Source organism: Sminthopsis crassicaudata, chromosome 1 (assembly GCF_048593235.1).
Source record: "Sminthopsis crassicaudata isolate SCR6 chromosome 1, ASM4859323v1, whole genome shotgun sequence".
Classification (NCBI taxonomy): domain Eukaryota; kingdom Metazoa; phylum Chordata; class Mammalia; order Dasyuromorphia; family Dasyuridae; genus Sminthopsis; species Sminthopsis crassicaudata.
This window is the reverse complement of record NC_133617.1, coordinates 660,332,902-660,358,708: the sequence shown is the minus strand read 5'-3', so window position 1 is coordinate 660,358,708 and position 25,807 is coordinate 660,332,902. Positions and strand designations below refer to the sequence as shown.

At 35.5% G+C, this 25,807-nt stretch overlaps 1 protein-coding gene across 1 annotated transcript in view; it reads right to left on the bottom strand.

Moving 5' to 3' along the window:
* The window catches only part of GRIN3A (glutamate ionotropic receptor NMDA type subunit 3A), a 202,088-nt gene that overhangs the window by 91,031 nt on the left and 85,250 nt on the right, over window positions 1-25,807 (bottom strand). Inside the window, exon 3 of the mRNA XM_074282997.1 lies at window positions 15,799-16,846. Coding sequence (XP_074139098.1) covers window positions 15,799-16,846 — 1,048 coding nt within the window. The remainder of the gene's footprint in view (window positions 1-15,798; window positions 16,847-25,807) is intronic.

Here is a 25,807-nt window from a genome sequence, read left to right as displayed (position 1 = left end):
TGCAGTGTCATTTATATTTTATTGTATTTTTATTTATCTTTTTAAATATGTACCAATTACATTTTAATCTTGTCGACATCTCTTCTGTATGCATAAGCACATGATTAAAGTGGTGTCTTGTTACAGAAAAATCATATGTAGAAGCCTTCCTGTTTCTTTCTTTTGTTTTTCTGAGGCTGCTGCATGGAGAATAGGATGGAATGCTGCATTTGGAGACAGGACAACATGATTTCAAATTTTGTTTCAGATATTTAGTAGCTGAGCAGGTAACTTTAATGCCCTCTAAGACTTAGTTTCTTTATACATAAAATGGGAATAACAATAGCACTTACAGGATTGTTGTAAGGAACAGATGGGGTTTTTATATATACATATATGTCCTTATAGATACATACATATATGTATATATAGATACTTATGCTTATAAAACTTAAACGTTAAAGTATGTATAAATAAAAGAGATAATCCTATTCTCTATTTAAATTATTCTAATAAGTTAGAAAAAGATGACAAAATGTACACGTGCATCAGTAATAAAATTTTTTGGGGGGAGTTGAGGCAATTGGGGTTAAATGATTTACAAGTACTTACAGTGATCATACAGCTAGTATGTGACTCAGTCAAATGTCTGAAGCTGGATTTGAACTCATGTTCTCCTGAATCCAGGACCAGTGATCTTTTATCTGCACTATTTAGCTGCTTCTGCTCTATTGTTCTATTCTATTCACTGTGCTGCCTAGATGCCCCTTTATAGCTCTTTATAACATTATTTATTTATCCCATTTCTATTTCCTCATATACCTCTGTAGGATCTGAGGTATTGGGTCCAAATGTGGTGGTTCTGTTTTCAAGGAGAAAAACTTAAGGGGCAGCTAGGTGGTGCAGTGGATAGAGCACCAGCCTTGAATTCAGGAGGACCCAAGTTCAAATCTGGTCTCAGACACTTAACACTTCCTAGCTGTGTGACCCTGGGCAAGTCACTTAATCCCAGCCTCAGGAAAAAAAAAATACAAGAGAAAAACTTATTCCGTTATAGAAGTGCTAACAGATATGTTCTATTTTTAGTCAGCTATCTTCCTTCCATTTTTCATCTCTAAATGCTTTCGTGATGATTTGGCTTATTTTTGTAGACACCACTGCTCTTTTATTATGTTATGTCACTCACAATCTTCTACCATCCTCCTTTGTAATATTTTGCAAATTAGTTTATATTCTAAGCCATTTTTACCTTTTGCTGTCATGAGTCTCCATATCACAATGAGTTTCTTTGTGGGCTGAGGCAGTTTTCAAGTACTGTCCTCAGTATGATAATTGCTTTACATTGTTTAAATTTCTTTGGAGATTGTTGATAGTTTGTTTCAATATCTTTTCATTTATCCATTTCTTACTTTGGAGGGGGCATAATTAGTTTATTTGAATAGCTTGGGTTAAAGCTATTTTAAATGCATGCACTATCATTTCATCATTACCATTCTAATTTGATGTTGATTTTTTGCCATTGCTATAATGAGTTGATATTCTGATTGTACACAGGCAGCTGTTTGAGAGATGATCCCCATATCAAAAAGCCATCATTTCCTGTCTCTTAATAATGGCAATTTAATTTCTTGTAATTTTGTTTGGTGCTTATCTTACCCAGTATCTTCTGACTTCCTAAAGAAAATATTTATGATATGCAGGTATGAGAATTCTGAGTAGTCTACAAGTTGTTGATATTAATCTTTATATTTAGCCTTATTTTTTCACCACTTTCCTTTATGTCCACCACTGTAATTGACTTTACCAAATATCAAGTATATGTGACTTTGGATTTGAAGGATATTTATTACATTCTTTGTAGAATGTTATGGAACCTGGCTTCACTAGTAAAATCTTGTCACATGTGATTTTATGTTAAATATCAGAGATTATTGTTATTGACTCACACTTTTCTGTGACCAACAGGACTTGAGATTATATGGGTAGATCGCATCTGCCAAGCCCAATTCAACTGTGGTATGGTGACTCGTACCTTCCTCCTCTTGCTCACTCTGCAGCTCCCCACTCCCCCTAAAGTCCTAGTTTTAGACATTCATAGCTACCAATTATTTATATTATTTATTTAATTGATGAGTTACAATCTCACTTGAGGTGGGTTGAGGTGAAGAATAATTTTCTAGTTCACTTGGGACCTTTCCCTCTGCTCTGTACTTCAAAGCAGATACAAAATGGCTTAAAGTATTAGTGATATACTAGCATGAAGCTTTGGAGGATCTTTGTAGAATTTCTCTACCTTTTCATCCTCTGCAATAGATGTTGGCACATAAGTTGCTCTAAATGTGACTTCCTTGTATAATGATCAATTAATTGGCATACTACTGGAGGAACAAAACCCACATATAGTGATATTCTCACTATTATTGGAAGTTAGAGCTAAATCTTTCAAGTATTGTAGGATGAGGAAAAGGGGGGAAATCTTCCACAAAATTAGAGGGTGTTTTTCTTATCTAAACTTCAGATAAGAAGTAAACCAGAAAATGGAGAGAATGATCCATTTGTACTATGTCCCTAACATAAAGCATTATTAGCCTGTATGAATCAGAGCTGTTTTTGTTATTATCTTTTCTCCTTTTTCCTCTTTCAACAACCTCCAGATAATTCAGCCCTATGAAGGAAAGCCAATGTCTAGCCATGGGATATCTGGAGAATAAAAGATCTCTGAAGGCTCAGCATCATTACTTGAACAGCAGCTTGCACACCAGGTACCCTTGATCCTATGATTGCTATCTTTGGCCTAAGTTGGCCTCCTACCTGTTCCCTCTTGATTGCTTTCCCCCCCAGTTAATTCCATACTTGCTCATTGTATTCCTACTACATTGTATGAATTTATCCTGCTTTGATTCTTGGGACCTTGTAGTAACAACATATAATTTAGACAGGGAAATAGTTTATTATCACTAATCTGTTCTCAAGTTCATCTGTTCATTCTCTCAATATTGTGAACTCTTGAATTACTTTAAATGCTTCACTCAAATTATTTTTTTGTCCCAACCTCTATCACTATTTCTCTTTTTGTTAATGGAATAGCATAGCAGTGACCTTTGTAAAAGTTGGGAAATTATATTTTGGAGGCTGGATTAATTAGTAAGTATTTATGAAGAACATCCAATGTGCTAGGCACAATAATAAACATTGGAGGAGATGTAGCTCAAATGATGGAGAGGAGACATGTATCTATCTGAGCTCTTTCTAATGCCCCTCAGATCAATAGCAATCAAGTCTCTGAACTGGTTTTAGAGAGACAGAACACGCAAATATTTGGAGTGCAACAACTTTCCAGCAGGAGATATTTTGGAAGAACTTTGGAAAAGGTCTGTTTCAATCAGGCACTGGGGAGAGGCAGCCAAGACTCTGGGTAGTGTGGGCTCTGGGCATGGGGAATCTACCAGGAGGCTTTTAGCCAAATACAGCAGGGTTGGCTATTCTGTCCTGATTACAAGTCAGTGGGTCAGCAGATTATCTGTGAGACATTCAACACAGATTTGACAAAATGGAAAAAGAAAACAACTCCTTGAAAAACAGAATTTGTGAAATGGAAAAAAATCCATTGAACAAAATAGCTCATTTAAAAATTCAATTGGCTAAGTACAAAAGGAGCTAAAAAAGGTAACTGAACATTGGAGATAGAAATGCAAAATTGCAAAAATCCTTTTTCTTATGAAAGAAGCCTATATTTGATTTGGGGAGACTTGTATGATAAATTTGGAGAGAATTTATGGAGGGGAAAGGATATTAGTAGACTCGCCGCTGGAAGGGACCTTTGAAATTTTCTTATCCAATCTCTATTTTTTAGGAAATTGAGTGCTAAAGATATAAAACAATTTCCTTAAGGTTATACAGGCTCTAAGAGGCAGACCTAGAATTTGAACTCGGTTCCTCTGACTCCAAAGAAAGAAACTTTCCATTGTACCATATGCCTTCCTTTCTGTGTTTCTGAAGTGACTTTTCCAAATATTGGGAAAGACTTATTATTCATTCATCTGCCCATCCATCGAATTAAAAAAAATACCAGCAATGAATGAATAAGGTACCAAGCCACACAGATGAAGTTTTAATAATGATTATGACAATAATGATTAATGACATAACAGCACTTACTATGTATCAGGCATTGTGTTAAATGCTTTACAATCAACTCATTTGATCTTTACCACAACTTTGGGAGGTAGGGGCTTTTATTATTATTCTTGTTTCCCTATTTTATAGATGAGAAAACTGAGATAGACAGAGGTAAAATGACTTCTCTAAGGTTTGAAGCTGGATTTGAACTTGAATTTTCCTAACTTCAGGTCTAGCTATAGAATCAGCTGTCTTACAATTTATGATAAGGAAAATTGTCCTTTACTTTGATAGGCCAACAGAATTCAAAGTATTCTTTTGGTTGAGCCCAAATCTACCATGACTAAATAATCTGTACTCTTCACTTACTGTGCTCTTGGCAATGGGATATCCATAGGATTTATGGATTACTTTTAGTTTATCCTGTATCTTGTGCTTTTCTCTGGGCTTATCCATAGTTTTTCTTGTCTTTATCTCACTTGTACATAGATGCTTTTATGCTGTTTCCCTTCCAACCCCACCCCTGCATTAGTATGTGAGCTCCTGGTGACCATGACTTGGGTTTTTTATTGTTGTTTTTTGTTTGTTTTTTAACCTTTCTGTGTATTCCTAGCACTTAGTACAATGCTGACCCATAGTAGATGTTTAATAAATGTTTATTAACTGATAACTCTTTCCAGATTCATCAAGTATAGTATCACCTCTCCCTACTTTATATTTAATGTTTGTATTTTTTTGTATATTCTTGCAAATATGTACATGCTATCTGCCTGAAAAAAATGAATGCAGGCTTTTTGAGAGCAGACATTGTTGCAGTGTTTTTGGTCTTTATATCTCCAGTGCCTGGCTTAAAGTAGGCACTTAATAATTGATTGATTGATTTGAGGTGAAGGGAAGGGAAGGAGAGTCCTGTTCTATTTTTTTTTTCCTCTAATCTCTAATTCTGCTCTCCATTGCTGAGAAGCTCTCTTTTCTTTGCCTTCCAAATTCAGAATTGGTAAATAAGGGTGGTAGTATATGCTTTGGTGGGTTAGGATGTGTGTGTATGTGGATGATGTTTCTAACTAGATGACCTAGCATATTCTACCTTACTCCCTGGTGTATTTATTTTTCTTGTTCTGATTGGTCCTTATATGATCATGATCTCAAGTAAGACAGACTCTTTGTCTTTATGGAACTTAAGAGTTCAGAGGATCATAGATCTAGACCTCGAAAGAACCTCAGAGTTCATTTAGTGAGTCAACTAGTCAACAGACATTTATTAAACATTTACCATTAGATCCCTTATTTTACAGATAAGGAAATTAAAGTACAATAATATTAAGTGAGTTGTCCAAAGTAACAGAGATAAGTTACAGAGGAAAGATTGGAAACTAGGTTCCTTAATTCTAATTCCAGTGCTTTATCAGGGATAATTTTTTGTTGGTGGGTGGTGGGCAGGCAGTATGAGGAGAGCAATTTCTTTCACTCCTTACTTTGAGAATACAAATGAATTTCTTAGAGAATATCAGTGACCTTTGGAGACTCTGATATCCCTGTTTCAATTTTGGTCTTGTGTCACAGCAGGTCTGTTTAATATTTAAAATTTGCTAGTGATTTGCTTTGAACATTCAAATGGGATTTTGTTACAGTGGCAGCTTTGCCATCTGTCAGTATAGAAATGATACTTGTCTTCTACTCTCTCCTATGAGATTTTTTTGAGGAGGGACTTATTTAGACAGAACAACTCGAGGGGCATTTTATCTAAGGAGCAGGAGGGAGAGCTGTTTGGGAATAGATTAATAAATAGCAAGCGATTGGCTTTGAAATCTTGCAAGTGCCCTATGGAACTGGCATGATTTCAACTCAGTGAAGAGGCTTTTCATTTTCTCTGCAATGTTTTCCAGAGTGAGGAGCCAATTTATTTCCTCACCCTGCACCCCAGCAGAGCCAATAACCATGACTCTAAAAGGAGGAACAATGCCCAGATCTGCTTCATGGCCCATGGACCCAGAAGGGAAGCTTGGCTCACAGAAATAAGCTCAACAAAGGCAAACTTATCAGTCAATCCTGTCATGCCCTTGTCCTCTGGGATCCCACCTGTTTTAAGGGAAAGAACATAGTCCTTAGGAGGGTTTGTGGGAGGCATCAGGGAGCATCATATTGCTTTTAGTATCCAGTAAATTACTTTGGCTTTAGCATTTTAGTCATGAAAGTTTGAAACTAATCTTTCGAATTGCATTTTTGTGAAAGGTTGATCCTCCTCCCCAAGTTAGACTTGAAATGACTATTTATTTCATTGGGAACAGCAGGTATTGAAGTTAGTTCTTCAAAAATGAAGAAATATTTAAAAAATCTCAACATTCTTTGGTAGGTAATTAGAGTATTGTTTTTTCTATTTCTGCATTGAGAACAAGGGCTTTTTTTTTTTTTAAACTTTCTCCATATCTCCAGGGCTTAGCACACTATCTGGCATGTACAAGGTATGTAATAAATGCTAGTTGACTCACTACCATCTGTGACTTCATGAAGCCAGTTTTCATTACTTAAAATGCTTTTCCTTCTCATTGCTACAAACTCCCCTTGCTCCCTTTGAGGGTCAGCTCATTTCAAATGTAAAGTCCTTCCAAATTCCCTGAGTTCTGAGTTCCCTCACCCCAAATTACTTTGCCTTTATTGTGTATTCACTTGTTTGTGTATAGATGTAGTTCTCTTAAGAAGAATGTAAAATCTCTGAGTAGAGAAACTATTGTATTTGTATTACAGAGCCTGACATATAGTAGGCATTTCATAAATGCATAATGAATTGAATTCTATAGCACTTAAAGGTTTATAAAGCATTTTTTTAGAAATCTTATGGGATAGGGTGTGATTCTCATCCTCATTTAACACGTGAAGAAGCTGAGCCTTGAAGAGGTTGTGTGAATTGCTCATAGTGACAGAGAGTTCTGTCAGAGCTAGCATTCAGATGAAGATCTCTTGCTTCTAAATCCAGCGTTTAAAAAAATTAGACCACATATTCATTGATTTCATAAGTGATAGGATCTGGACATATATTTGCTCTTTATTATTTGTCTGATGCACAGGAGCTAGCTGAAGCTGATGCATGCTGAAATGAAAATGGTAACTGCTGAACACTGTCCAGTGTACAGATAACCTGCCCTGTATAATAAATGTTACAATATATATTATATTATGGGTAACTCTGGGCAATAATTTAGTGGGCTACAATATATTGCATAAATTCATCTGCTAGGTCATTTGGAAGTTTGGAGCACATCTTTTCCATAGATATAAATAATGATTTAGGTTCCCAGACCTAAACAATCTCCAAAAAGAGCTTTTAAAATCCTTAATACAAATAATCTATTATGCATTTACAATGAAGATTGTAAAAGTAAATTAAGACTTTTGGGCTAGGGCAGAATATTATAGAAAGAATACTGTTGAATATTAGTTATTAAACAAAATTGAAATAAAAATAGTATTGACTAAAATGTTTTAAATATTTAGAATGCTCAAAAAAAAAAGCTGGGGTGGAAGATGAGAAAGACTTTTTCTGGAGATTCTGAAGAAGACTTCTAATATTTTTAAGGGACATAGGGACTCAACTTCTTATTCAAAAAGACTTTTCTCAAATGATCTCAGGAATGTTTTGACAGTTACCTTCATTTTCTTGAGATTTGAGAGAGAGAGAGAGAGAGAGAGAGAGAGAGAGAGAGAGAGAGAGAGAGAGAGAGAAAGAAAGAGAGAGAGAGCGCCAGCCAGAGGGAGAGAGTAGGAGGAAAATAGAAATGTAGATATTTTCCTATAGTACTTTTTTGAGCCAGAGTGGGAAAAGAGAGTAACAAGAGAAAGAAGTTTAAGGGAAGTGTGTGTATGTGTGTGTGTGTGTGTGTGTGTGTGTGTGTGTGTGTGTGTGTGCACCCACAAGCATTTTCCTGAAGTGAAATTAACTGAGAGACAGAAAAGAAGAAAAGATAGTAGGGAATCTGGTAGGCACTTAATTTTCCTGATAATTGATGAATAAGGGGAAAGGAAGGCAGTGGAGTGTGGGGAGATGTCTTAGCACACAATTTCCCATCTCAGTTACCATTGTTCTAAGATAGTTTGATTACTGAATCATCTTAAACTGAGGAGTTGAGACCTCAGGCAGATGGAGATGAGGGTGGGTGATTATATGTATAGAATGTCTGTAAGTGGCACTATGACTATGAATTTCTGTGACTGGAATAACAGTCACAAACTGTAACAAAACACAAAGCTGGATTTGGGGCAATTGATGGAAAGGAAGATGGTCTTGAGTGAAGGGTGAATCTGACAGTTCACAGCCTGGGAGCATTCCTATTTTAATTTATTAATCTAGTAAACTAGTTGCTAATCTCTGGTAGTTCTAAACTGCTGAAGGGCTCCAAGTCCTTATAAATTCAGCAAAGGATAAATCTGTTTCTTTGGTCACACCTCTAGTCACTCAGATCTAGTTATATCTTTGTTATAATCTGTTTCTGGTAAGTCACTAAATGCTTGTACACACTGCAGACTTTTAAAAAAAATTTGGCAATGAAGTATTTGTGGGAAGATACAGACATCAGAAGCATCCTAATATTGAAAAAAGGAACCATCTCTCTAATAATAGAAATGTGTGATTTTCACATACCTATAGAAGCATTAAAGGCTGAGAAAAATGTTGGTAAGTCAGAGAAATGTGTGTAAAGACAACATCTCTTTTAATAGAATTACACTATTAGCCAATGAATTTTTAAGAATGAAAGCAGAATTTAAAAGGTGCACACCTATGAAAGGGATTTTATAAAGTCAGTTTTACAAGACATATTAGAAATCATTTTAGTTAAGTTGATCATCCATCAACATTTGCTTCATTTCCCTAGAAGGGAGAGAAAGGAATACAATAACTGCAAACACTAGGTGGCATAACTAGGTGCTACAGGATTGGGAACCTATTTAGAACTACAATCAGAATGTCTGGCAGAATAAGAAAGGGAGATGGTCATTATAAGAAACTAAGTTTCAGATGACAACAAAGTTGAAAGAGCCCTGACTATTAAATTCTAAGTGATGAGTTCAAATTCTAGCTCCACTACATCTTACTTTGAACAATATACCTGCTTTCAGTTTCTTCATAAGTAAAATGAAGCTCTTGGAGTGGGGCAGGAGTTCTTAATATGAGTAATGTGAATTTATTTTAAAAATATTTTAATAACTACATAACATTATAATTGGTTTCCTTTGTAATTTTCTGGTTTTCTTTCTCTCTCTTTCTCTCTTTTTTTTTTTTTGCATTTAAAAATATGATTCTAGGATAGGATCCATAGGTTTCACTAGGTTACCCAAAGAATCCAAGACATGAAATATTTTAAAAGTTCTTGACTAAAAGATCTCCAAGTTCTTTATAGCTTGAAGTCCTATGATCTTGTGATAAAGACTAGGTAAGACCTTTACTTACCTTTAGATTAGGTAAGAACAACAACTAAGTAGAGTTGCTAGCCCAGGTCTCCTTTGATCAGAAATATATCCTCCACTACTTGTTATAATGCTTGTAAATTTAACCATTTATTAATTCATTCTTTTGAGACATAAAGACTTTTTAATCTTGAAGAGGCCTTACTAAAATACAAAGACTCTTGGAATAGATATTGCTAGTTACGGACTATTTGCAGGTATTATGATGTCAAATAATTTTTATATTGTGACAGTTTTGGATAAGGCCTTTTGAGTGTGGAGCAGAGGAATGATAGGTGTCTAAACTGCAGGATTCCAGAAATTGGGAAAGGTGTCCTGGAAAGGCAGGGGCATAGGAAGGTCTTCATGGCTAGCTCAGTTTTCCTCAGGATTACAGTCTTGATAAGGCACATGGATAGTTGTTTCTCTTTTTGATAAAGGCATGGTAAAATACAACATCCAACTCCTCTGATCTAATTAGAAGTGACAGGTGTCTGAAGAGCTATATATCAAAACATAATTGATGAATATGAACTCAGAGTGTATGGGACCCTTGCATAGAGCACTGTGGTTAAATGATACATAGAACAAAGATTAAACCATAAAACCTTGTAATGAATGCAGGAATCCTTGCTACCATTTTAATTCATTGTTATCCACCTCTACTTTTAATGATTTTTCCATAGTATTTTTTAAAAGAAAAAATCCTTTTTCATAAGAGGTTGATAGTCTGTTGTGAGCTCTTTGAGGGTAGAGACCTCATTTGTCATTTAAGAGTTGCAGCTTTTAGCACAATGTCTGGCAAACAGTAAGCACTTGATGAGTCCTTGATGATTGTTATTAGGAAGCAAGGAAAGGAATAGGTAAAGGGGAAAAGCTTTGTGGCCTTCTTTGAGAATCAGATAATATTTGCAATGTATTTAGTTTTACAATGCCTTGCATATAGTAGATGATATAGAAATGCTTATCCCCTTTACCTTCTTTTCTCTGCTCTCCCTTTCTTCCTTTTTGTCCCTTTTCTTTTATACTTCCTTCCATTCCTTCCTCTCTTCTGCTTCCCCTTCCTTTCCCTCCATTTCATCTTTATTTCCCTTTTCCTTCACCTCTTTTTTTTCTTTTCTCCTTTCTACTTCTCCTGAAGGGTCCTAGATATTAAGGAATCCAGAGAAGTTAGGGAAAGTAGTAATAATTAAAGTCTAGTAGATGGTATTAGCTCTCTGGGTCCTCTGCACTGGCAAATGTGAAAATGAAACTTCTAAGCTATGTGTACACTGAGGAAAGCTTCCCTCCTCACCATGACCAGGCCTTGTGGCATCAAATACTTCTATTCAGAATTTCAAAAAGCAAAATACTTTTCACAATGCAGATATGTTAGTACACTTTCTACACAATGCAACTGAATGGTAGTGATCAATTTTTGTAGAAAAAGATATTTCCAAATATCTATATATTGTGAGATGTGTAGCCTTGAAGTCTAACTGGCAAAATATAGATATAGCCTATAAGTAGGATTTTAAGATAAAAGGAAAACTAGTCTGTGAAAGTTACCCCTGCAATGTAACAGGGTTGCAAAGACCAAAAAAAATGAAGTAGTTTTTCCTCTCAGAGAGCTTACATTGAACTGAACCAGAAGAATAAAATAAATAATAACAACCTCTACTCACCACAACCACCACCACTACCATCACAACAATAACAATAATAAGATGAATTGGCACTTTATATGGCACGTTGTTTTGAAAAGTAAATTTCTTTCTCATAGGGACCCTGGGAGATAGATGGTGCTATTGAAGTAATTTTATAGAGGAAACTGAGGGTCATGCAGCTAGTAAATATTTGAGCTCAGGTATTCCTGACTCCACTATTCCACCTAGTTTAGTAATTCCAAGGTAATTTGAGAGAGAGGGAGCATTACTAACTTGGGGGAGTATCAAGAAAAGCTTTTCTATTAAAGACGGCCCTTGAGTTGAGCCTTGAAAGAAGATAAAAATTTTGATAGTTGGAGTCATTGAAGAAGGAGGGACTTCTAGGTGTAATCTTAGGCTTATGTATAACTTGTGGCTGATTCCAGAGGACTACTGGAGAAAGAATGATCATCTTCCTTTTCTGACCTTCCCCTTTCCCAAAAGTCAGTGTACATAGTACAGAGTACATACTGTACTCACTTTTGGGCATCAGGGAGGCTAGTGAAGGGGCAACGATGGGGGATGGAATGTCAAGGTCAGGAAAGAATTCAGGGTCCAATTCAGCTGGAATACTGAAAACATGGGGATGGCAGGAGTGATAGGAAATGTCTGGAATGGTCACTGTGCCAGCTGGTTTTGCTTTTAAGTGTTTTTTTCTTTGATACAAGGGAAAAATTATTTTTAGGAGATGGGGGAAGGGAGTATATATAGAAGTGACTATAAAAAAGGCATTGATACAACTTATTAAAAATGGGGTGAAGAAACTCTAGAAAGCTAGGCTGAAGCTAGATAGTATCCAGGCTTTAAATGGCAGGCTGAGGAGTTCATATTTTATCCTCAAGGCAATATCCTAGCTAGTTACTAGCTGTAATGCAGTATTGATCTTTTCCAATTCTATTGATCGATTCTGTTCTGTGGGATAAGTAAGGTTTGAAAAATTATTCTCAGCTCTTACTTGGGGAGTGTCATAATCCAGGTTTATCTGCTGGCCTTTCTTGTTCAATTTAGTTGGGACCTGTTAGGGTGCTGTCTTTATGATTTCCTCTTAGTATCCTAAAATAATTTCTTCCTCACATTTAGGGGGTATTTTGTTCATGACTTGGCTTTGGTGATCTATGTATTGGAATGCTGAAGCTCTACAGGAAATATGAATAAAATAATAGAAGATACCATAATAATAAAGTAACCTGAATATTCATTAAGTAGCTTTAGCTTAACAAATGAGGTAAACTTGATGCCCCAGAGAGAAAGCTAAATGCATTGAATTCTCATTTTTTTTCTCCAAATTATTTTTCAGTTTTAGATATTTGTATTCATCTTGTCTTTTTCCTTCTCTTTTCCCTCCCCCTCTCTGCTTTAGTCTTAAAAAATTCTAGTCATCTAATTTTCCTTTTCCAAGATAAATTTTCTTTTAGCTCAGACATTCTGTATGTATTTAAATCCATGGGCAAAATAAAAAGGGAATGTATAGTGATCCAAACAGAGAATTAACAATGTTGGTATATAGGAAAAACTCTAAATTTCGAGTATTAGAAACTAGGTTAAAATCCTGGCTTTGCCCCTTAAGTGATTTGAGTTTGTTAAGTCATTTGACCTCGGGGGCTCCAGTTTCCTATTTTGTAAAATAAGAGGTTTTATCTCTAAAGTTTCTTTCCCTTTTAAATCTTTGACTATACATCTGTCTGTCATAACTAGAAGTTGCAGTGGAAAGAACACTGACCCTGGAATCAGGAGGACCTTTGAGGCTTACTAGCTGTGGGTCCCTGGGAAAGTCCCTGATGTCTAAACTCCCCTTCCCCTCCCCCAAAATAGAGTTTGTATATCTGCTGTTCATTTCATAGGATGATCTTAGAATTCTCCTAAAACTTAGTAGGTTCCTTTTTTGAAAATGATAAGACTTGACTCTCTTATAGTACTTTTCAATAGACTCATAGTTTTAAAGACCCTTAGGCCAATTTTCAAAGAAATTCCAATAAAAATAGCCTCATCTTTAAACAGGTCATTGGGGTTATACAACCCCAAAACAACTCAGTAGGAAAAAAATGTTAAAAACTATTTTTATCATCACAATGGCATAAAAAACAACAATTGGGTTTATTGATTAGAATTTTCACTTTTCACGTTCTTGTTTTGGCACTGGTACTAAATTCCTTCTGTAGTTTGAAGGAAGAAATATTATTTAAAATATGAAGGTTGGTTCTATATTAAACTTATATTTGAAAAATAAAAAATTCATGTAGTTTATTGATCACTAGAGTCTCCTTACTCAGGTAAATGAAAAAACCCTGGGGAAGTTTGACCTAAGTTGGATCACTTAGGTAGAGTAAGACTGTCATTAATGGCCCAAAGCTATTTCTTTAGGAGTCTTCTCTCTTCCCACAAGCATGAATCAATACCAGTTCCTAGATGCAGGTTCCTTGCTCCTTTCTCCCACTGACTGGTGCTATTACACCTAGATAAGAATCCTGTAAAAACCTATTTAACTTTACTGTGATTCCTTCTAGGAGTTCAGTGAGGTCACCAATTCTCTCAGGGCTTTAGCAGAATGGATTCATTTTTATCATTCTTCTGGATTGATCTTCATATTTTAAAGATGCCCCTTTAATAAAACTGGTTTACTTCTCTGTCTTATGTGTTCTGTAGGTACTCTGAACCTTTCTAAATCCGTATGGGCACAGATCTAGCTAGTTCTTTTGTTCAAATTTGGTTTCTTTGATTTTCATAGTATATAGAGTTGATTTGTTTCATATTGTTTAAGTTGTTTATATATATAGTTTATTAAACTCATAACCTTAAAAATTTATGGAAGTTTGTGGAAAATTTACTGACCTTAATTAGAGATAGAGGAAATTAGTCCAAAATTCAGAGGAGGAAACAAGTTCAATTCTCAGTGTTCACTTGTTAAGTTGGCTGATGTTTTAATTGTACATCTGTGGCTTAAGGAAGTTAAAAATGTTCACTGAATTCCAAGTAAATCATTGAATGTTCCTTCACTGAAGGGAACTCATTACCTACTCCTGATGACTCACTTCTAATTGAATCCCATTGCAAGAGCAGTGCCATTTACCTGGAGCTATATAGGCAAAATTTGTTATTGGTCTTTGGTTGCAAAACAAATCTAAAGGCTTAAACTAAACCAAGAGAACTATTGAAAACTTGTCAGGAGCTATACGGACTATGAAGAATGGTCTATTTAGTCCTTAAAAATAGCTAAGCATCATTGAAAATACTCTCTTCATGGGTATTATTATGAAAATGGGATTTTAAAGTATATATATTTTAAATGAAATTTTATAGGGAGATGTTTCAATCCTATATGATAAAAAGGTGGGATATTTGGCCATTAAAGCATTCTTTAATTCAGTGGTTGGCTAATTAGGTGTTTCAATGTTATCTTCTTTCCTTTGCAGAGGATAACCACACATCTAGTTTGCTTTAAGAAATATTTACTACTTGTTAAATTAATGAAAACTGAATCTAAAATTTAATCAAAGACTATGCTTCCATTAAACTTGAGCTATCACTCTAATCACAAGTCCCTGAGCACAATGGTATTTATTCAATCAGAAGACCATGCTAACAAAATCCAGGTTTATCAGTCACCAACTTAAGTAGGGGAAAGCAATTCTAAAGGTCAGAAGCATTCAATATAATTGGCTACTCTATCTCCCGTTAACTTACTTGACTCTTGCAACTCCTAGTTCCAAATGAAAAATTACCACTGTCTAAAGTACTGTTCTTCGCACTGACATATTCCTGAAAAGGGCCACAATAACTTCTGACTGTAAAAAAGCATTCAGTTTAGTCTACCTTGTAATAAACACTAGGTCTACAAGATAAACTATGAGTTCTTCCAACTACATTGCTTTTTTAATGGGCAAATAGATGCTTTACTAGTGACTAAATGTATTGTTTTTCTGATTTCCTTCCACTCACCCCAAAGAAAAGCGATCCATCATTTTTTAAAGGGTATCTTGGGTAAAGTTTCTTTATACTACTTAGTTGTTCTCTTGGGTTTAGAGTGGGCCAAAAATTAGGAGTATCTGACAAGATATTTGACTGCTGGTATCTTTTGCCTCGGATGGTCAATCTCTAGGGAATAGTTACTGTTAAGAGACATTTCTAATAGGCAGAACTTCTCTGAAACAACTACTTCCAAGAACCTCTTTCTTTTCACTGACAGTAAATTAAAGAATGGCCTACTCCAGACAATAAATTGGCTTCCTGAATTTTCCTTAAGTGGGTGACAGAGATAATCTCATTGTACTTGACAGAGTTTCAACAAGCAAAATGAAAATAAATGCTAGATCACTTAACTGTGAACCTAGAGATCTTCATTATGACAAGTGCTGTGTGACCTTAGTCAAGTTGCTTAATTTCTCTGGGCCTTAATTTCCTCATCTGAAAAATGAGGGGATTGGATTAGATGAACACAATGACCTTAAAGTCTTTAACCCTTTAAGTATATAATTCTAAAGGGACAAGGGACAAGAGATTTAGAACAAGACTTAAATACTCAATAATGAGAGCTGGAGTAAGCTGACATTTCTAAGGTTTTTTTTAGTTTGTTTTTTACCTTTGGGTCATGTATCCCAGAGAGCTCTTCATAGATTTTCTCTCCAACCATGACAGCAGCTAGATTTGCTGTGTATGTAGAAAGGCAAAACAAACAGAAAATAGCCCAGAGATTCATTAAAAACCTTCCAGTCCAGCATTTGGGAGGTTTGATGGCCACGGTTCTGCCAAACAAGATGGCATAGCAGACATTCAAGGCTGAAGAGAAGGAGAAGACTTTGCTCCTGTTTCTCCCTTTGGGAGTCATTCCAAAGGGACTTTTCCATTCATATAGAGTGAGGAATATGGCGGTAATGTGGAGGGCCACAAATATCCCCAGCCACATTGTCCAGTGGAGTGGCCACATGAAGGCTCCAATAGGAGCTGCCGTGTCTCGGGTTCTCACTAAGATGCCCAAGCTGGTGGAGAAGAAGGGGCTGGTGAAGTCAATCACCTGGCTGCGAGCAGTGTTTATGCTAAAGGAAGTGACTGCCATGTGGGCTGTCCCACTCAAGAGGTCCCCGACTAGCCCAGTCCAGTGACCATTTTTCCAGGCTCCATACTTTCCGTCTCCAACAATGTAGAGATCAAAGTCAAAGTTCAGGTCCTCTGCTAGCTTTTCCAGAAGATCAATACAGTAGCCATAGCAGCACTTCTTATACTTAAGGGGCACTGTATCATTATCACCTTGGAGGCTGTCAAAAAGACCATCCAATATGGAGGAGTTGTTTGTCAGTGGATCCAGGCAGAGCTGACCAGCAGGACACAGACCATCATCATCTACTTGACGTGTGAAGACAAATGGATGCTCAATCAGGGTGACCACTCTCAGATGTAGCCGGGCAGGATGTTGAAAGTTGGTTCTGTGCCTTTGGGCTTGTTCTGGCCATATCCCATAATCCATGACGATCTTCCCTCCCTGCCAGCTGCCCAGGCGGGTCCACATTGGCTTCCCTACTGGGTCATGCTGTAGATTCCAGATGAAAAAGTTGTTTTCAGAGCTTAGGATTGTGGATTCTTTCACCTTGATGGAACCACTGAGGCCCCTGAAAGTAGTGTTGGCTAGAAACCTGTCAAAGAGGAGCAGAGGCAAGAAATCAAGAAGACAGATGAGACATTGGGTTGTAGATGTTAGTTTTACTTTTTAGAAGGGACAATAGCCAATGTTTGCCTATATCCTGAATTTTAATTTTATTTTAAAAAAGAAAGTCAGATGCATCAGAAAGGTCTAAGGCAATCCTAGCCAAAAGAAGACAATTATTTTGATTGAGAAAATGAACTAACAACCACAATTTCTTCACTTTATCAATTGATTTTGTTTCTCTCTTCTTGATCCCCAATGAACTGAAGTGTTAATTACAACTCTTTTTTTTTTTTTTAAATAGTCCCAATTAGCACTCTACCAGCTTCCCCAGAGCTAGAAACTTGGCATATTTTAACTTTAACCCATCACTCTCCTGTGCCAGTAAATCATGTATACATGGATAGGTATCAAAAAAGATGTCATTTAAGCACACTTAAAGCAAGCTTATAAATGATATAATCTTAAAGCATAAAGAACATTTGTCTATTCTGCCTATCCATTTTGCTCTCTGTCTTTCTATTATCTCTTTCTTCTTTGCTCTTTGCCTGCTTTTCTGTCTGTCTCTGGTTTTTTTTTTTTCCATCTCCACTGTGGAAAAAGAAGCACTTGGTGAGCCATTATAAGGCTCTATGGAAATGGTGAAGGTGGCCTAGCTATGACAGACCTAAAACTATATTATAAATCATCAGTCATCAAAACCATTTGGTACTGACTAAGAAATAGAGTAGTTGAGCAGTGGAATAGGTTAGGTTCACAGGACAAAATAGTCAATGACTATTGTAATCTAGTATTTGACAAACCCAAAGACCCCAGCTTTTGCGATAAGAATTCACTATTTGACAAAAATTGCCGGGAAAATTAGAAACTAGTATGGCAGAAAGTAGGCATTGACCCATATGTAACACCATATACCAAGATAAGGTCAAAATGGGTTCATGATCTAGACATAAAAAATGATATTATAAACAAATTAAAAGAACATAGGATAGTCTACCTCTCAGATTTGTGGAGGAGGAAGGAATTTGTGACCAAAGAAGAACTAGAGATCATTATTGATCACAAAATAGAACATTTTGATTATATTAAGTTAAAAAGTTTTTGTACAAACAAAACTAATGCAGACAAGATTAAAAGGGAAGCAATGAACTGAGAAAACATTTTACATTCAAAAGTTCTGATAAAGGCCTCATTTCTAAAATATATAGAGAATTGACTCAAATTTATAAAAATTCAAGTCATTCTTCAATTGATAAAAGGTCAAAGGATATGAAAAGATAATTTTCAGGTTAAAAAAAAATTGAAACTATTTGTAGTCCTACGAAAAGGTGTTCCAAATCACTATTAATCAGAGAAATGCAATTTAAGACAACTCTGAGATCATACCTGTCAGATTGGCTAAGATGACAGGAAAAGATAATGCTGAATGTTGGAGGGGATGTGGGAAAACTGGGACACTGATGCATTGTTGGTGGAGTTGTGAATGAATCCAACCATTCTGGAGAGCAGTTTGGAACTATGCCCAAAAAGTTATCAAACTGTGCATCCCCTTTGATCCAGCAGTGCTATTACTGAGCTTATATCCCAAGGAGATCTTAAAGAAGGGAAAGGGACCTGCATGTGCCAAAATGTTTGTGGCAGCCCTTTTTGTAGTGGCAAGAAATGGGAAACTGAGTGGATGCCCATCAATTTGAGAATGGTTGAATAAATTATGGCGTATGAATGCTATGGAATATTATTGTTCTGTAAGTAATGATCAGCAGGATGATTTCAGAAAGACCTGGAGAGACTTACATGAACTGATGTTAAGTGAAATGAGCAGAACCAGGAGATCATTGTACATGGCAACAACACGACAATATGATGATCAATTCTGATGAAGTGGCTCTCTTCAACAATGAGATGATTCAAATCAGTTCCACTTGTTCAGTAATAAAGAGAATCAGCTACACCCAGAGAGAGGACTGTGGGAACTGAGTGTGGACTACAAGATAGCATTTTCACTCTCTCTGCTGTTATTTGCTTGCATTTTGTTTTCTTTCTCAGTTTTTTTTTCTTCCTTCTTGATCTGATTTTTCTTGTGCAACAAAATAATTGTATAAATATGTATACATATATTGGATTTAACATATATTTTAAACATATTTAACATGTATTAGATTACCTGCCATCTAGAGGAGGGAGTAGGGGAAAGGAGGGGATAATTTGGAACAGAAAGTTTTTGCAAGGGTCAGTGTTGAAAAATTACCCATGGATATGTTTTGTAAATAAAAAGCTTTAATAAAACAAAACAAAACAAAAAGACTCTATGAAAATGTGAGCTATTATCATGAAGTCAATCAGAGAGACACATTGGATGATTTCCAAAGATGATAAAATAGACTCATTTTTCTCAGAAGGGCTTCAGATCTTATGTTCTCTCAATGACTCTTTAGGAATGATATTTTGGTTTTATGTTATAGGAGGGTCATCTGTTCAGAAAACAAATGAAAATAATGTCCAGTTGAATATTTTATGCTTTAAACCAACCAACTAACACTATCCCTTGTATGTCTCCTAACACCAGAGAAACAAGAATGTGCTTATTATTAGTCACAACCTTTGTCTTTCCTAAGTTGGTATAAATAAAAGGAAACAGAGATGAAACCTTTGCAATAGTTATGCATAGCTGAAGTTTAACGATTAAGACTCTGTACCTTCAGTCACAAGAAAGAAATTATCATGATGATGGTTCCTTGACTTTATTATTCTTATCTCTTCAATAGTTCAATTCCAAAGGCATTTAATAATCACTTATTTTATGTTAGCTGAAGACACTGTATCTGTCCTCAAGGAGCTTACATTCTATTGGTTAGATATAATATCTACATGGATACATATAAATAAATGAATATATACATATATATTCATTCAAAGAATAGGAGAACATTAACAATTGTTGAAAATAAGAAAGGAAGGACTGAACAGAAGCTCAGGGTTCTAAGAAGTAAAGGAGGCAGCATGTTCCAAGGGTCCAGAAATGGATGACAGAATGCCATATAAGAGGAAGAGCAAGTTGACCAATTTGACTGGAATGCTAAATGTATGAAGAGAAATAATACAAATGGATTATATTGCTATTGCTATTGATATGGATGAAGATTTATTGTAAAGGGATCTAAATTCCAAATAAAAAGCTTGAAATTTCTGCAGGCAAGTCAGTTCAACTCAATAGCTTTTAATCAGGTGTTTTCTAGAACTTGTTATTGGGTTAAAGCTTGGAAATACAAATATAAAAATGAAATACCTCCTGTTATGAAAGTAGCTTATATTCTATTGGGAGTTTTAGGAAGCAACTAAAGCTTTTTGAGCATAAGTGTGATGTGAGAGAAAGATTATTTTGATATTTATGTAGGATACAAATTGTGGACTGACACTAGTTGGCAGGGAACCTATCTGTTGTTCTCTGAATGTTTCTAGTTGAGGTAAATGAGAACTAAGAGAGACAATACAATGACAAAAGGCAAATTTTAATGTCAAAATGTGTTTATTGGACATTGTGGGACCTGGATTAAATCCTAGATATGTTCTTTATTTTTGGTGTTATCTTGGCCAAATCACTTCATTTCTTTTTGTCTCAATTTCCTATTTTTTGATATAGAATGGTTAGGCTTAATGATTTCTTGAGTTCCTTCTAGCTCAAAATCGATTATCCTTTCAATGGAACCAATTGAATATATTGGGTATACTAAGAACTTATTTTGGTTAAACAGATATTTATTAAGTGAAAGCATGGAATATTCCCCAAATTCCTAGATGTATGCTAGGGAGAATGCTGGCCTTGGATCAGGAATATGATAGTAAATGTTTAACAAGTGAATCTTGGAAAAATAAAATGAACTAGCACACTTTAAAGTTTGATCTGTTTGTTAATATTTTCTCCATCACTTTCTTAAGTCTAGATAATCAACCAAACAATAATTCAAAAGACCTGATTTGTAGCATTTGATAATTTTCAAGATAAAAATGCATCCACTAAAAATGTAGCAGTTGAAGTCAGTTCAGCCTTTCTCTATGAGCATATCCCTGATTTGAAGTCAGAAAGATTCGAGTTAAAATCTTGACTCTGATACTTACTAATTATGTAATTTTGAGCAAGTTGCTTAACCTCTCTGTGTTAGTTTCCTGTAAAATGGGGATAAAAATAGCATCTACTTCTGAGAGTTGTTCTATGATACATGTGAACCAATTTGCAAACTATAAAGCAGTATCTATTTATTAGTTAATGATTGTTAATTGTTATTATATGTAATATTAATTATATAATTGTTATATTGATATATATATATACATATATATAAATTCAAGATTCTAACAAGGCTGATCTATCTCTTAGTCATCACTGGCTGATTCATAAGTCATAGATTCAAACAATTAGTAAACAACTTTGCTATCAAGGAAAAAGATAGAAATATACAATAAGTGTGAAGAAAGTGCTAATCTTCACTAATGAGAAAGCAGTAAATTCCATTTTAGAGACTAGGAACAAAGAAGATCAAGGCTCCTACCTCACTAAATACTCCAGTATGTTTATTTGAGGAGGTTGTATGTGATGGTAATTTGTCATGTTAGTACTCCCCTGTGGTCATGGATTAGCTAATTTGAATGTTAATTTGTTATAAATAATGAAGACTTGGGCATCTAAAATTTCACAGTAGTTTTCTGTTTCTTTAGAGAAGTAGGGAACCAAATAATTAAAATGTGCCAATTAATCAATTGATAATTAGCCAGGCTTTTTTGGAGAGGGAAGACTTCAGCTGTGTTTTTGATGAGTGGGTTGTTTTTACAACTACTTTCTGAAATTCACTTTCTGCAACAGACTGAAGAATAAAATTATTAGTGCAGGTAAGGATTATAAAATTTAGACCATTTTAGCGTTCAGAGAAGTAGACTAAATGTCACAAGCCCATTGGATGATCTTCTTTACTATTTGACTTTGTATACCTTTAGTCATTTCATTTAGAACAGGCCCCAAAAACTTGTGGAAGGGACTTTACTATCTTATTCTAGTTGCAATGATTAGAATAAGAAAGGTCTTAATTAAAATTTTGCCTCATATATTTACTTAGCTGTGTGACTCTAGGAAAGTCATTTAATTTCACTCAACCTCAACTTTCTCATATATAAAATGGGATAATAATAGCATCTACCTCATATAGTTTTGAAATATATAAAGTATTTTGCAAATCTCAAAGCACTATATACATATACATATTATTATCATCCCAGTGCACTAAGTACAGGAGATACAAATATAAAAAAATATGTTCTTATTCTCAAACATCTTGCATTCTAATGCAGAAAGGTATATAGAAAATACATGTGTGTATACACAATACATATATATACATGTATGCATGAATATATCTATTATACAAATAAATTCAGCAAAGTTGGATGTGTGGCAGTTTGGGAGGGAGAGTACTAAGAGTTGGGGAGACCAGGAAAGGCTTCATATGATGGTTGAGCTACAGCTTGAAGGGAGACAGATTCTGTAAGGCAAAGGTAAGTAACGAGTCAGATTGGGTCTTGTCAGTTCAAAGACACAGAAATGGGAGAGATTGGAGGTCATATGTGAAGAGAGGAGAAAGGCTATTTTGACTGCATTACAATGAGTAGAGGAAGAGTAATGCCAACAAAAGAGGAAAGATTTTAGTGAATTTTAGAAAGTACTTATAAAAACAATTGTCAGATTGTGAAGGACTTTAAAAGCTAAACAGAGGGTTTTATATTTTATTTTTAATGATTTCTGGATTTTATTGAGTTGGGTAGTGATATGGTCAGATATGTGTTTAAAGAAAATCTCTGGCAACGAATTGAAAGAATAATTGGAGTGGAGAGCAATAAATTCAGAAAACCAGTTAGGAGATTGTTGGAATAATCTGTATTAGAAGGAATAAAGGCCTGAATTTAAGGTCTGTGATCCTCTGAGTAGAAAAAAGGGGTCAGATGTAAAAGATGTTGTAAAGGTACAAATGGCAAGATTTAACAACTGATTAGATAGTTGGTTAAAGTAGAATGTGGTGTTGAACATAATGCTATGGGTGGGAGAGCTGGAAGAGTGGAAGGATGATGGTACCTTTGACAGAAATAGGGAAGTTTGAAAGAATAATTAATTTGGAGGGAAAAGATAATGACTTCTTTTCTTGGACATGTTTGGCTTAAGGTGTTTTGGGAATATCTATTTTGAAATGCACAACAGGCAATTAGTCATGTGGAACTCAAGCACAGAGGAGAGAACAGGGCAGAATATAGAAATCTGTGAGTTACATGCATGGAGATGATAAACCCACTGAGGTTAATGAGATCACCAAAGAAAATGTAGAGTGAGAAGAGAAGAGGGGCCAGAACAGAACACTGGGGAGCACCCACAGTGAAGGGGCATGGTATGCATGAGAAGGCAGCCAAGGAGACCAAGAAGTTATATATATCAAATATAGCAGATATGTCAAGAGGATGAAGATAGAGAAAGTCCTTTCAATTTGGCAATTAAGAGATCAAAGGCAACTTTGGAGAGAACAGTTTCAATTAGCATTAAATCAGAAGCCAAATTTCAAAGAACTGAGAAGTGAGTGAGAAAAAGGGAAGTGATAGCAACAAGTATAGGCATTTTTCTGAAACAGACAATTTTTCTGGAAATTTGGTTAACAAAGAGAGAGGATATAGAATAATGGTTTGAGAAGATGGTAAATTCTAGTGAAATTTTTTTTTTATAATGATGGAGGTTATTTCTTTTTTCTTTTCTTTTCTTTTCTTTTCTTTTTTTTTTCTTTTTTTTTTTTTTTTTGCTGAGGCAGTTGGGGGTAAGTGACTTGCCCAGGGTCATACAGCTAGGAAGTGTTATGTGTCTGAGGCCAGATTTGAACTCAGATCCTCCTGACTTCAGGGCTGGTACTCTACTCATTGTGCTACCTAGCTGCCCCAATTTCAACATATATGAAAGGAGTAGGGAAAAATTGAAGATAAAAGAAAAGATTAATTTGGGTTGTAATCTCTTGGAGAAGACAAGAGGGGATAGGATCAAGGGCATTTGTAAGGGGTTAGGAATTGGCAAGGAGAAAGGTCACATTATTATAGAACCTAGGTGGAAATAGAGAATGGGAGATATGAAAAATGTTTTGAGTCAATAGATTGAGAGAAAAAGGAGCTCATATTGACAGAAACAGAGAGATAGAGAAAGAGAGAAAGAGAGAGAAAAGAGAGAAAAGGAAGAGAGAGGAGAGAGAGAAGAGAAGAGAAGAGTGGAGAGAGAGAGAGAGAGAGAGAGAGAGAGAGAGAGAGAGAGAGAGAGAGAGAGAGAAAGAGAGAGAGAGAGAGAGAGAGAGAGAGAGAGAGAGAGAGAGAGAGAGAGAGAGAGAGAGAGAGAGAGAGAGAGAGAGAGAGAGAGAGAGAGAGAGAGAGAGAGAGAGAGAGAGAGAGAGAGAGAGAGAGAGAGAGAGAGAGAGAGAGAGAGAGAGAGGCAGTGACGATTTTAGTAAGAGTGAAGGTATAGCTAATGCTGAAGAGGATGACAAGGGATTTAATGTGAGAGGAGGGAGCCAGGATTCAGTAAGGGATAGTATATGGAAGGAATTTGAGAGAAAGCCGTCTAGAGTAAACCAAGTATATTTACTCTGGAAAGAGAACTCCAGAGGGCAGAAAAGAAAGGGTGAACAGAGCTGGAATGAGAGGGACATGGGTGAAATTGGGTTGAGGAGGATGGAATGAGAGATTTTAGAAGTGGAGGTTGAAAATAAATTGCTCCTTTGTCATCTGTGATTGAGTGAAATGGAATAGGGAAAGAAACAGGTTTTGGGAATTTGTTAACCATAGGATTAGTAGTAGGTTAACCATAGGAATACTAGTGATTATATTTGTGAAGATTTGAAGACCAATAGGGGCTAGGTGGTGGAGTGCCTTGATTATTCCAACTTGCTTTTCCCAAATGCCCAGGGATGGAGAATCCATTCCACATTTTAAAAAGAAAATGATATTCAAGGTGTCAACAATGGAAGGACAATCTTAACTAAAGTTGACATAATTATTCATCATCATCATTCATAATATTCAAAAAACTAAATGCTTTAAAATTTTTATAGAAGTGGGCACCTGCTCCCTTTATCTCTTTGCACATGCCACAGAGAATACATAGGAAATAATGATGTCCAGAGGAGCTAATTTAGGTTAGAGTCTTTGTGAGAAGAGTTCTGTGGTATTATCTCATTTTTATCTCAATTGTGGAGATAAAACAAAATTGTTTCCTTGTGACTTTCCATTGTATTCAGGCTTAGTATGCGTTATTATAACAATGAGATGCGACTGCTTTAATGCCTGTCATACCGAGCTGAAAATAAAAATGACTCAACGTTTTTCAAAAATTTAAGAGTCATCAACAAAGACAAATGGAATAAACAAAGGGGTAAAATTTTACATAAAACCTTAGTATCTAAATTATAATCAAATGAATGAATAAACAAGTACAAAAGGTATTTACTTTTTCCTTTTTCAAGTCCACCTGAAGTACTCTTGCCTGTGATTGGTCTGTATTTATTTCTACATCTATATCTACATAGCATCTATATCTACATCTTTAACATTTATGCCTGCTTGAGTTTAATGTATGTATATAGTTCTGGTTCTTCTGATTTTGCTTTGTAATACTTCATGTAGATCTTTCCATTATTACATATATTCACATTTACTTTTTATACCACTATATTTTGTTATTGAGAGGACCATAGATTTAGATTTAGAAGGGACCTTAGAGGCCATATAATTGGACATTCTTCTTTACTGAAAAGGGAACAGAGATTCAGAATCTGAAGTGACTTGCTCAGGGTCAGAGCTGGAGTTTAAACTAAAATCCTTTGATTCCAAATTCACTTCACTTTCTCTATATGATACTGCCTGGAGGAGAGGCTGAGACTGATGA